Source organism: Typopeltis vanoorti, chromosome 13, assembly GCF_054136105.1.
Source record: "Typopeltis vanoorti isolate ZY-2024b chromosome 13, IOZ_Tvanoo_1.0, whole genome shotgun sequence".
In the NCBI taxonomy this organism is placed as follows: domain Eukaryota; kingdom Metazoa; phylum Arthropoda; class Arachnida; order Uropygi; family Thelyphonidae; genus Typopeltis; species Typopeltis vanoorti.
This window is the reverse complement of record NC_143561.1, coordinates 92,846,065-92,859,966: the sequence shown is the minus strand read 5'-3', so window position 1 is coordinate 92,859,966 and position 13,902 is coordinate 92,846,065. Positions and strand designations below refer to the sequence as shown.

Here is a 13,902-nt window from a genome sequence, read left to right as displayed (position 1 = left end):
TGTATGCAAAATTTCTTGTACTTTTTACAGACAAACTGGAAGATCTTTTGATATCTACCTGGAATAATGTAAGAAATATATGCAACCATAATTATGGTCTATTTTGATTATTTTGATCTATTATATATGTATGCACACATAAAATCAAATCTATGGAATTTATAGATTCTGTATATATAGTTATTAATAAGCTGATTTATTAATATGCTTTTTTTTACATGTATTCTGTTTTAAATTGATTTACTTCAGCTTTAATCCTGATCCAACTATTCGCTATACTGTATGGAGTCAAGTCATAGGTGGCATGTTTACTTACATAACTGTTTACTCTTCTAACCAGGCTCAGATACAAAGACTACTTACAGTGAACAACCTTAAAAAATCCCAAATGTAAGCTTTCTCATTTTCATAAATCCTATGTTTTTTTAACCAATTAATTTTTTATTATAATAGCAAGTTATTTTATTTCAGCATATCTTTATTGCTATAGTATAGTGATGTAATAATAATTTTAATGGACTGTTTTAGCTCTGCTAGGACTTGGACTTTATTTCAAATGTTAATTGGTTATTAGATATAAGCAATTTTCTCATCATCATCAAATTCCTGATATATATATACCCTCAAGAGGTGTACAGAAGATGATAGTACTACATGAAAAATTTACATCATTACTAACTTCCTATGTACAATTTCCTCCAAACCAGTCTGTTTCCTGTCAAGACTCCAATATTATGATGTCTTATATTTCTGTCTTCTAAGGCACTTTTTACTGTATCAATCCACCTATATCTTGGTCTTCCTCTAGGTCATTTTTCTGCCAACCTGGCAGAGAACACTTGTTTTGCTAATCTTTCCTCTCCCATTATGCTTAAGTGACTATACCACCTGAGATTATCTCTGCTAATGCATTCCTGGATGCTGACAATATCAAGTTCTTTAATAATATCCTGATTTTTAATATGATATTGCGATTGATATCATCTGTTCATCCCCCCTCCCCAAATCTTTCTCAGGACTCATATCTGCAGCCTCTAGTCTTTGGTCAGGTGTTTTACTTCGAACCCAGCTCTCAGATCCATAAGTTAAAACTGGTTTGAACACTATCTTATATACAGTATAAAAAATTTAGTGTTCCGACTAATTTCTCTCATATTACATATTTAATTTACCATCTTCACTAAAAATCATGCCTAAGTAGCTGTCTCTATTTACAATGCAGTTGACATTTTCAATGCTTCTGTCTATTTTCATTGTCTTTCTCTTGTTATTGCTGAGCTTCATACCATATCTATTACAACAGCTACTCAATTTAGTCAGGGAATCTTGCAGACTTGTAGCGGATTTATTTGAAGTAAATAAATCATCCACATAAAGCAAAGGGCTGAGATTAACACCTCCAAATTGATATGAGGTTTAATACCACTTTCCTTCATATTGTGATCCATATAGATAATTAATAAGAGAGGAGATAATGTACATCCTTGTCTGACACCAGATTTAACATTAAACCACCTTCCTGTACTTCCTTCAATTCTAACTGCTGACTTACAACTCAAATAAAGACTAAGTATTGCTTGATATAATGCCCCATTAACACCATATAACTGAAGCGTTTTGAATAGCTTCTCTCTTGACACCTTGTCATATGCCTTTTCTCCAGATACGAAACTTAAATACAGATCTTTGTCATATTCCCATGATTTCTCAACTATCTGTCGTAAAGTGAAAATCTGATCCTGACAGCCTCTATTTGGCCTGAATCCAGCTTGTTCTTCACCAAGCTTCTCTTCCACAATCCTTCTCAACCGTTTCTATAATGTATATAATATAATAAATATATAATGAAATGCCTCTGTAATTCTCAAATTCAGTTTTATTTCCCTTTTTATATATGGGTACTATGAGAGCTCTACTCCACTCATCTGGAATTTGTCCCACTGTTCAGGCCTTCTGAACTATGCAGTGCAGCCACTGTAAGACTTTTATACCTTCATACTTGAGCATTTCTGGTTGAATATCATCTACTCCTGCTGCTTTTCCACATTTCAGGCTTTTGATGGCTTTTTCTACTTCAAGTATGGATATGTATTCCTGACTGCATGTCTGGTCAGTGTTTTTTACTAATGCTGTGCTGTCATCACTGCTTGTTTCATTTAGCAATTTTTCGAAGTAATTACTCCAGATTTCAAGGATATCTTTTTCTCCCGTTTTCATGTCACCTTTATCATCTTTAATTCCTTTTACAGTACTCTTTCCTCCATTTCCGAGCTCCTTCAACAACCTCCAGAATATCTTGCCACCTTCTTGATATTTATTTTCTATGATCTTGCCAAAGTATTCCCATGACTTTTGTTTAGCCAGTTTTACACAGTGTTTAGCTTTCTTACATTTGTCTCTGTATTCTCTAAGAGCACAGACAGTATAAATCAGTCTACAGTTCTGTAGACTGATTTATACTGTCCTCTTTTTTTGAAATATTTTACATGTTCTGAGTTGCGGATCTCTCTCGACCTTCCTGTTTGACCTACATATATCAAGCACATCAATTAAAAGGAATAAAGAACTGCACCACCAGAAACAGAACCTTGCATTTAATGGCTATGAAACCAAGACAATCAGCAAATTTCTTATTACATCTCCTGAAACTTCCTTATTTAAAACAATATTTCTAGAATGCAATCATTCTACCTTACACCAAGAATATTACAGACAAAATGGCTATGTTGCTCTGTGAGTACAACATAAAAGTGGTTTTTTTTATCCTTACAAAAAATTTCAAGATTTTTACATCCACCAAAACCTGCACATCACTCCATGAAAAAAAATCATTTATGAGATTCATTGCTGTTGTGGCATTTGCTATGTAGGAAAGACAGGAAGGTTGGGAGTGATCTGCATGTCTGAACGTGTAAAAGACATTGAAAAAAGAAGACAGCATAAATCAGGCATGGTTTTCCACACATTCTACAGGCCATCAAGTAGTTTGGCGACAAACAAAAATGTCATATGTTGATTGTAATTGTTTTACAAGAAAGTTGAAAGAAGCCTTGCAAATGCTTAGGATCCCTACAAAATGTAATAAAAATCGAGTCTTAATCTTACACCAAGTATGGTCTGCTTTCATCAAAAATTTAACGATCACAGACCTAGTATACAATATGCATGATAGCAACTAGCTGTCTTCCAACATGCATACAGTAATGAATTTACAATTTTTATTCTGGTTTCTCATTTGTATGTAATAGTTGTGAAGTTATCATAACATCTAATATGTGTAATTATTGTTTATAGTCTTTTGTTGTGTAAAACATTTTTGTATACCAGTCTTTACCTTTCTTTTTTTTTAACCCTTTTTTATAGCCACTTATGGCTATAAGTGTTCCCCAATTCTCTCCATCTGTTTCTATCCTGAGCTGCTTGGTGCCAGGGAATTCCAATTGTTTTTTCCTTATATCATCTGAGCATCTTCTTTCTGGTCTTCCCACAGATCTTTTACCTTCATATGGCTATCACTACAGTAAAATTTTTGTCTATCTATTGTCCTTGAGTTTTTTTGATGTGTCCTACCCATTTCCATTTATTTTGAAGTATGTTTTCTCCAATATCTAAAATTTGTTTTAGCTCTTATTTCTTCATTTTTGATTTTATCTTTGAGTGTTATGTTTAGCAGACATCTTTCCACTCTCTTTCCTGTTTTTTGTATTTTATCTATTCCTTTTGTCATTGGCTAGGTTTCTGCTCCATATGTCATAACAGGCAATACACATTGGTTGAGCAGTCTTGCTCTGTTCTCAGGTTTGATTTTGCTGTTTAAAAATCTCTTCAATTTTCCAAAAGCTGATCATCCCATTCCTAATCTTCTTTTGGCTTCTTCCATGAATCTTTGTTTCTTCATTGTTAACAATTTTCCTAAGTATACATACTCATCTATTATTTCAATTTCTTTATTGTTTATCTTAATAATGCTGTCTTTCATCGTATCTTTTTCAGTTTGTCATTATTTTGGTTTTCTCAGAATTAATGTCTAATCCAATTTCTAGTGATTTAGTTGTTAGATCTTATATCATTTACTTTAAATCTTTCAGATTTTGTGCAATAATAAGAATATCATCAGCAAATCTTAGGTTGTTTAATTTAATTCCATTAATATTTACTCCTTTATTGGACCATTCTAAATTGCTCATTATATGTTCTAGTGTGTTAATGTGAAAAGTTTGGGAGAAATGGTATCTCGTTGCCTTATTCCTTAATTAATGTGAAATTTTTTACTTATTTCATTGAGAATGATATTTGCTGTAACATTTTCATAAATATATTTTATTATCTCAATAAATTGTTTTTCAATGCCATGAGGGCTTCTATTATTGATGATGTTTTTATGCAATGAAAAGTTTTTTTAAAATCCATGAAGGCCATGTGAAGAGAAAAGTTGTATTCATTGCATTTTTCATTAAGCAGGCTTACTGATTGAATATGATCTATTGTGCTGAAGTTCTTTCTGAAAAAACCAGCTTGTTCAGAAGATTGTATTGAATCAAGTCCTGTTTCTAATCTATTGGTTATAATTCTGGTGAAAAAGCTTATAAATATGGGATAACAAACTAATAAGTCTGTAGTTTTCAGACTTATTAAAACTATTGTCATAGTTTTAATTTACTTTATTTTTTATGCAGTAAAATAATGTTTGCATTGTTCCATATTTTGGGTGTTTCTCCTTTTTTTGATGTGTTTATTGAAGAGGATTTTCAATTCTTGTTTTAGAATATCCTCCCACCCACCTTGTTTAATCATCTCTATTATTAAACCATACTCTCCGCAGCTTTATTGTTTTTCATTTGTTTTAATGCTTTTTCAGTTTCAGAGAGTTCTAATGGAGGTATATCAAAGGTATTGTCATAGTCCAGTTTTTCTGTTGATTTTGGAGTTTTCTTTCTATATTCACTTTTATACAGATTCATGTAGAAATTTTTTGCTTCTTCTATGATTTCTTGTTTGCTAAATAATTTTCTTCCACTCTGGTCTTCAAGAGCTATAATATTCTTTCTTCCAGATGAAAGATTATTTCTTAGAATTCTGAAGTTTCTATTTTCAGCAATGATTTTTTTGGATCACATCATCTTCTCTTTTCTTAATATCTTCTTTTTATATTTATCCTTATTCATTACTGTTATTTCAATAGTTCCCTGTTTCCCTTCTGCAATCAACTGTTTTCTCTTTTCAATGAGGTTTATTGTTTTTTCTGATAGTTTCCCTAGTTCAGCTTCTTTTGTTTTCTTTTAAATTTTGTTCTGATTCAATAAGAATGATTCTTATTTTTTTCTTCTTCCTGGTCAATGCTTATTTCTGTATTTGATATCATTTGTATATATTTCTTTTTTCGACCGGTTCCCGAGTTAGTCGATCTCTGGCATGGGCAAGCAGGTTTTTCCTCCCGGAAACTCGGGTTTTTCGTCCTGTAAACTCAAGAAAATCGACCGTAGAACCCACATTATTTTTCAGACATTAAAATATATTGTGTTAGGGTTAGGGACCACGAGATGGCAGCACATTTGAGCCGCCTCTCTTCACTGAGTACCGCTTAATTAGTGATAGTCTTGGGGAATCTATCTCTGATTGGTACCAGTGGAGATTGAACTGCCTTCTCAGTCTCCAAAAGTTAGATAGGGTTAAATGGCCTCGCCTACTCCCCGTATACGGGAATAAAAAGGCGTTAGCTGATTTTTTTTTTTTTTTATTTCTTTTCCACTGATATCTTGAAGGTGTCCCTGTTTGTGTAAGGTGTTTCAGCTTTTGTAATATTTTTCCTTTTTTTTGCAATACAACTCTCTCAGCTTTCACCAGTATTTCTATTTTCCCTTCTTATCATTTTGTGATCAGAGGAGATGCCAATATGATTTAAAACACTAACATCACTGAAGATATGAATGCTTGAAGAAAGTATAAAATTCATTTCATCTTTTGTTGTCCCATTTGGGCTTAGTCAAATCCATCTTCTGTTGGGTCTCTTTTTGAAGAAGGTATTCATAGCTTTGAAGTTAATAGCAAGAAGTTGATCAGTCTGTTTTCCCCCCTTTCATTCCAAAAGCCTAATCTGTATTTTCCTACACATTTCATTATTGTCCCTTTTGACTCCAATTTAGAATTGAAATCTCCCATGACTATTGTATATTGACACTTATCTTCATCTATTGCTTTGACATCTTCATAAAATATTTCCATTTCATCATCCTCACTTTCACTTGCTGGGCTATAAACCTGTATTATTTTGATAGATGTTCTGTTGTTAATCTTTAATTTGGCAAAAGCTACTCTATCAGATAAACCTTTATAGATAGATAATCTATCCAAAATTCATTTGTTTACAAGAAAGCCTACTCCTTTTGATCTTGAATCTTCTAGTCCTTTCCAGTAAAATGTAGTGCAAGACAATTTTCCTCTTTTCTTGTCCCTGTTTATCTTGTTCAGTTCATTTTCAAGTTCTTCTATTCTATCTTGAGTTTCCAGTGTTCTTACATCATATGTTATTAAACTTATAGAGCAGTATTTCCTTTTGTGGTATTTTGTCCTATTGAATTGTTTTCCATGCTTCATTAGGTTCTGCCCTTCAAGGGTAGTTTAAGGCAGCGCTATCATATTGCTGGGAAGTAGTCAAATCCGGTCTTTGCCCCATTTGGCCTTGGGCAGTATATACTTTGTGGCATTTGGGGGATTGATGGTCTAATTTCCCATGCTGACCAGACATCGTGGGGGGCATTTTTTCTGCTTCTGCTAGTCTTTTGAAAGGCTGCTTGTAATGTGGAGACAGACCTGTGTGACCACTTTTGGAGTACAGACGTCACTGAAGAAAGTTCATTCAACCGTTGGGACTTGAGGTGTTCATCCAATGTAATGACTGTTGACTTCTCTTCATCATTTGCGTAACTCTGATAGGTGCCCTTACTGGGTACTGTTAGTCAGGCCAGCTGAAACCAGGTTTTTTAACAAGGTTGCTACTCCTCCTTTCTTATCCAGGCTTGGGACCGGCAATGGCAGAGTTTTGTACCAATACCCCTGATGATGTAAGTCTTATGACTTACAAAACTTGTTGGGTTTTAATTCCTTATATTTTTATATTAAACTTTATTTGCATCATAATGTGGTGTCAATACTGAAAACTTCCCACAGTTTGGGAATGTTTTTTGGTACAGGTATACAATCTGAACACAGGTAGAGGTGCAGTAGATGGTAAAGTTCATTGTTTAGTCCACACAGCACGATTTCCAAAATATGTAACTCTTAGTCTACACACAGTACTAATAGAATGTACTACAGGTTTATAGTCTTTCATTGTATGATACACTTAAAATAACAAAAAAAAAAAGACGTATATATATATTTGTGTGTGTATTCTTTTATATTTTAATTTTGGAAGTTTCTTCATCTTTTGCTCATTCATTACTTTGCTGGCTCAGAAAAATGTTGATTGTGATAGAATTACTGTAAAATTGTTACATAAAATTTCAAAGAAATCAGAGCCATTTTATTAACTAGTAAGTCTGTATTGACTTTTTTATCAAAATTTCATCCCAGTTGTATTTACATGAACATATCCAAAAAAGGCTGCTGAGGATCACAAAAGACAGCACTGCAGCCCAAAGAACTTATGTTTCAAACACTTATACCAGCCTGTCTATACTGAGCAGAAATCTAGTGATTATTTGATATTACTGTTAGTCCTACAAATTTTCTCAAAGCATTTCTATACGTCTAAGATTCATTTCTTCCTCTGCTGTTTAAGTCAGTCACAAGACCTACCTTTCCTTTTTCTTTATATCAAATGCTCTTTGAGATGATTGAAAACAATTTCTCTTTTCCTTCTTACTAGTACCTTCATTGAGACCATAGATACAAATAAGTTGCTTTGTTGATTTCCCTTTCTGAAATTTATTCAAATCACTGTACTTGAAATTACTTCTCATTGAAGAGGTTAAATTCTTGCCTTGTAAATACTATGGCTATTTTCTTCTTTACCTGATCACTGTTGCCTGAATAAATTATCTTTAACTTGTTATTTAGAAGGATCCCACCTGTTTTAGTCAAATTTGTCTCAATTATAGCATTTTTGTCAGTTTGATATTTTGGTCATTCCTCTGCTAGCTCCACTGTTTACCATTGATTTAGTAAGTGATCTTTAACTATTTGCTGCTGTTTCTCAGCTCTTGGAACTCATTTATAGAATCTCTTTAGAACTCAGAGAATATCAAACCATGTTCAAATGCTTTTAAGCTAGTTTAATGTCAATTTTACTTGGTAATTATTTGGTTTGAAGGGAAAATCATTTGCATTTGATTTCATGACATTTCCTATTGCTGAAATAAAATTGTGTCTGAAATCGTATATTGTATGTTAAGTGGTCACAAAAGACTTGCATATATTACTAGTTCTTGTAGCAGGTATAGCACTTTTATTTTTGTATTTTTCATATTTCTAGTGCATTGTTCCTCAACCTGCCAATTACTGCCTTTTTGAGTTTAACAACATCACTGACAGGCCTAGTGGTGTATGCAAATCTTTATAAATGTGATCCTCTTCTCAATTCTGCTGAAACTAATGTAACAAAGGCTGATGAGGTAGGTTTTTCAGTTACATACTACTGTTTATTCACTCATGTACATACAGAGCTTGAGAAAGAGAAGTATTATAGGTGTAATACCTTCTCACTCTTCAGATGTTTGTTCTCAAAATGAATGATTTTTACTATTCTGTGTATATATAAGAAATATCATGATACCATAATATATTATTCTCATACCAAAAGTTATTCTATCATGATTTTAAACTCTTATACTAGTTTTGAACAAATCAGTTTACTGAAAGAAAGATAAACGCAGTACTGTGTTTATGTCATCAGATATTACTGTAGTACATCTAATGGATTAAATTACTATTATTACTATTATTACGGGCAACTCCAGGGAGTCATTAGACTCATCGAGGGAGGCCCCAAATCATATTCATCACAACTATCTGACATTCATACAGTATCTATCATACCTCGCCTTAAACTCATTCACTGTCACAGCATCCACTACAGACTCAGGGAGCGCATTCCACTCATTCACTACTCTAAAAGTAAAGAACCCAGCTCTAACACCTTTACTAACCACACTTTTGCCCAGTTTCCATGGATGTCCCCTAGTCCTCCCACAACCAGCCCTGTTCTCAAAAATATCTTCTGAATTAATTTTATAGAAACCCTTCAGTAATTTGAATGTCTCAATCATATCTCCCCTCCTCCGCCTATCAACCAATTTTTGCAACCCACAAATCCTCAACCTGTTCTCATACGGTTCATTCCACAGACCTGCTATCATCTTGGTCACTCACCTCTGGATCCTCTCCACCTCCTCCCCATCAAGAAGAAACCTAGGTGACCAAATCTGAGCACAGTAGTCTAGATGGGGTCTTATCAAGGCTCGATAGAGAGGAACAATAACCTGCTTGTCAACGTATTCTTCAGCAACCAAGTGATTTGATGAGCTGTTTTGGTCACTTTTGCAATGTGTCCCCTAAATTTCAATTCCTTATCCACCAACACTCCTAAATCTCGTGCCTCATCAATTTCCTGGAGCAGGGTTCCACCAATGCAGTAAACTGCCGCCAATCTTTTCACCCCAAAATGCATAACCTTACATTTTGCCACATTAAACTGACATCCATTCTCCTTAGCCCAGACCTCCAATCTATCCAAATCATCCTGCAAAATTTTGACGTCATCTGCATTCACTATTGCCCTACCCAACTTCGCATCATCTGCAAACAAATGAACTGTTCCTCTCAGATCATTTCCTATATCATTTATGAACAAATTAAACAGCAGTGGTCCAAGAACAGATCCTTGTGGCACACCACTAGTCACAGGCCGTCTTGTGGACTCTACTCCCGAGTAAACCACTCTCTGATATCTCTCCGTCAACCACCCTCCTATCCATCTCACCAACCCTATGTCCATTCCCATATGCTGCAATTTATTAGAATTCCATGTGGAATCCTGTCAAAGGCCTTGGCAAGGTCCAGTAGAATCACCGTAAACCCATTTCCCTTATCCAGTTCAGCCGTCACTGTGTTATAATACATGAGCAAGTTACTGAGGCATGACCTACCCTTCACAAAACCATGCTGTCCCCGATACAGTATCCCATTTTCTTCTATCCAATCTTGTATTTTCCTCTTGACTATTTTCTCTAAGACCTTGACAATGATTCCTGATATGCTAATCGGTCGGTAATTTACAACAGCAGTCTTGGAACCACCTTTATGCAGTGGAACTATTTTCCCCTCTTTCCACCCACTCGATTAATTGCAAATGGATTAATTACATATAGCAATCAGCATTTCATAAGACCATTTCAGTTATTGATAAATAGTGATGCTAAATAGAATCAGATTAAACTATATTGTTCATATATATATATATATATATATATATATATATATATATATCTTTTTTAATTTATTTATTTAAACAAAAATAAATCTTATTTAAACATTTCCAAAAATGAACTATTCATAATATTTTTATTTATTTATTTTACAATGTGAATCCCACCCACAAAAGTTAGTAAATAAACTATTTAGTTCTCTGAGTGGACTAGGGATTAGATAATCTGGAAACTCTGCTCTAGAGACTAAACACACAAGTTTTTCAAGCCACTTGTCTTATTAATAAATAAGGTGGAGTTTCACACTTAGTGAAGAAATTCATCATTATCAAATTTCTGATATGTACAGGATACTGTGATAGTACTATGTGAAAAGTTGACATTATTACTACTTAATAACAGCTTTCCAAATTAGCATGTTACCCATCAGAAATCCAATATTTTCAGACCTTGTGTTTCAGTCTTTGAAGTCATTTCTTACTGCTTTAATCCATCCTCATCTTGATCCTCGTCATGATCTTTTTTTGCCATCCTGGTATCAAACACATATTTTGCTAACAGTGACCATACCACATCAAACTCTTCTCACACATTCTTGAATGCTAATAATGTAGTTTGTTTCTAATACCTCCACTTTCAATATGAGTCTGTCATTGATATTGTCTGTTCAGCCTCCTGATTTTTCTCAGAATTCTTGTATTTCTGGTATCTAGTTTTTAATCAAGTTTTTTCTTTTTTTTCCTAATTAGATCCATAAGTTAAAACTGGTTTGAACACTGTCTTGTATCATCATCATTATTTATTTATAATTTTACAATTATAAATAAGGAAACCAATCAAAACAAATAAGTAGTCTGCGTACACTAAGAAGTGTGTACTAAATGTACACTAACTTCTTGAGTGAGAAGCTATTTATAATATTGGTCGTTACTTTTGTTGAGATGTTCCAGATCTGGGATCTATACAAAAAGATAGACTGGTTGGTACACTTGACTTCAATACTTTATTAAGACTTCTGTGTCTTGTATACCAGCGCTTCCCAAACTGTGGGCCACGGCCCCCTTGGGGACCGTTAGGTTTGTTGAGGGGAGCCACGAAATAATGAAAACAAATGTAAAATGTTTTAAGACTAAGTGTGCCATGTCAAATATGTATATAAAATGCTAAAAATGTAATATTTGCATTTGATTTTTGCGATATTCTCTGTGTATGTTTTGTATTGAATATAAATACAATAAATATTATAATAATATATGTATGTATTATGATTTTTTTTTTTCCGATGGGGACCGTGGCCGTGAAATATTTTAATTTTTCAGAGGGGGGCCTTTACATCCATAAGTTTGGGAAGCACTGTTGTATACAACTAGAAAAATACCACCAAAAATTATATATATACCCAAGATGTGATTTGAATACATTATGATAGGAACATTTTGCCATCCAGAAAATTGAAATGAAAACTAAGGAAAATATTATTTTTTATTCTTTTTTTTTATTTCTTTTTATATCTGCTTTATCACAAAAGGTAAGTCAATTTCAGTTCATAAGTGCCATTTGCCATCAGAGGCAACAGAGTAGCAGTGCAGGTAGGGGGGGGGGGGGGGCTGGAGTTTTCACTATGGATATTAAAGTGAAAGGTTATGTAGTGCTTTTAGGAACTATGTGGCAGATGAAGGCAGTAATGGAATGAAATTTGACATTAGACAAGAAGGAACTGAAATTTAGAGGTGAATTATGAAAGTTATACATGCCACACAGTCAATTGGATGAAAACACTGGCAGAAACATGAAAACAAAAATTTGCACTTGATAGTCTAGCTGTGATCTGATCAGTCTCTTATACAGTAGATCAATAATCTCCTTATTTTTACTTACCACTACCCTCCTCATCGATGCAGTAGCATGTTGTATAGTTGTTGTGAACCTTACAATTTGTGACTGAATTTTCATTCCCTGTCCATTACCCCCCCCCCCTCCAAATATCGTATCCACTCAATGCTCAGTATAGTTCCACTAGTATGCGACATTATAAAGCACAAAACTTTCACCATAATCACGAAATTTCCAATATTTACTCTCAGCAGGTGTACGGGATAGTATGATAGTAATGACATAAACTTTTCATTAAGTACTAACTTCTTATCAACAACAGTAGTAAACAAACCACCTTTCAGGACTTCGATAATGTTAGATCCTATATTTCAGTCTTTTAAGGCACTTCTAACTACATCAGTATACACTTAGATCTTGATCTTATTCTTCTAGGTCTTTTTCCTGCTATCCTGTTATCAAACACTTGTTCTGCCAATCTTTCATCTCCTATTCTATTTAAATGAGATTAGCTTTGCTCACACATTTCTAAAAGCTAACAGTGTCAAGTTCCTTCCTAATATCTTCATCTTTAATATGATTCTGCTATCAATGCATCTTTCCACTCCTCAATTTTTCTAAGAACTCTCATATTTTTGGTTCAAGTCTTTGATTGGCTGTTGTATTTCTAGCCCAGCTTTCAGAATCATTGAATTGGTTGGAACACTATCATATATAGCTAGTTTATTGTTTTGACTAATTTCTCTCTTATTCTATATAAATTTGTTCATTTGACTCCCCATCACACCAGCTTTGCTTATTCAGTTATCTATTTCTGTATTTAATATGCCACTTTCACTTTAAAAAATGTACCTGTATACCTGAAACAAGGAAAAAGATTTCAGGTTCCCCATTCAGGATGCAGCTGATATTTTCAGTACTGTCTTCTACTTTCATTGTCTTTTTATTATCAATTTCCTTGTTAAATTTGTTACAGCAGTTATTCATTTTAATTAAGGAATCTTGCAGAGTTGTATTCAGTTTGTTTAAGAGTATATCATCTGCATATAATAAAGAGCTGAGAATAACATCTGCAATTTTGAAATCAGATCTAATCCTTCTTCCCCCCCTTTCAATATGACTCACATGGATGAATAACAGCAGAGATAACGTGAATTTGTCTTACACTAGATTTTACCTCAAACCATCTTTCTATATATATGTCAGTTCTGCTGCTAACTTACAACTCAAACACAGATTGTGTATTTCTTAATATAACGTCTAATTTACACTATATAAATGTATAGTATTTTGAATAGTTTTTTTTTTTTTGGCACCTTTTCTAGTCTTTTCCAGATATCTACCAAACTTAAATGCAGATTCTAGTTATATTCCTTATGTTCTCAATTCACAGAACTCCTGTTATTCCTTTCCTTTCCACAGTTCTTCTTAAGTAAGACTTGTATAAATCTTATCCAGAACACTCAATTGAGAAATTCCTCTATAATTCTTACATTCTGTTTTCTTTGCCATTTTATAGCTTGATACTATAAAAGCTCTACCATAATCCTCTGGAATTCAACCTTCTGATGATGCAATGTAGCCACTATAAAACTTTTATGCCTTCATATTTGAACATTTCTGGACTCCAATTTCTGGCATCTGT

At 33.6% G+C, this 13,902-nt stretch overlaps 1 protein-coding gene across 2 annotated transcripts in view; it reads left to right on the top strand.

Moving 5' to 3' along the window:
* The window catches only part of LOC150100370 (putative sodium-dependent multivitamin transporter), a 156,310-nt gene that overhangs the window by 57,129 nt on the left and 85,279 nt on the right, over positions 1–13,902 (top strand). For both annotated transcript variants that reach the window (XM_090402504.1, XM_090402505.1), the window contains exons 6-7: positions 250–390; positions 8,474–8,612. In XM_090402504.1, coding sequence (XP_090258630.1) covers positions 250–390; positions 8,474–8,612 — 280 coding nt within the window. The remainder of the gene's footprint in view (positions 1–249; positions 391–8,473; positions 8,613–13,902) is intronic.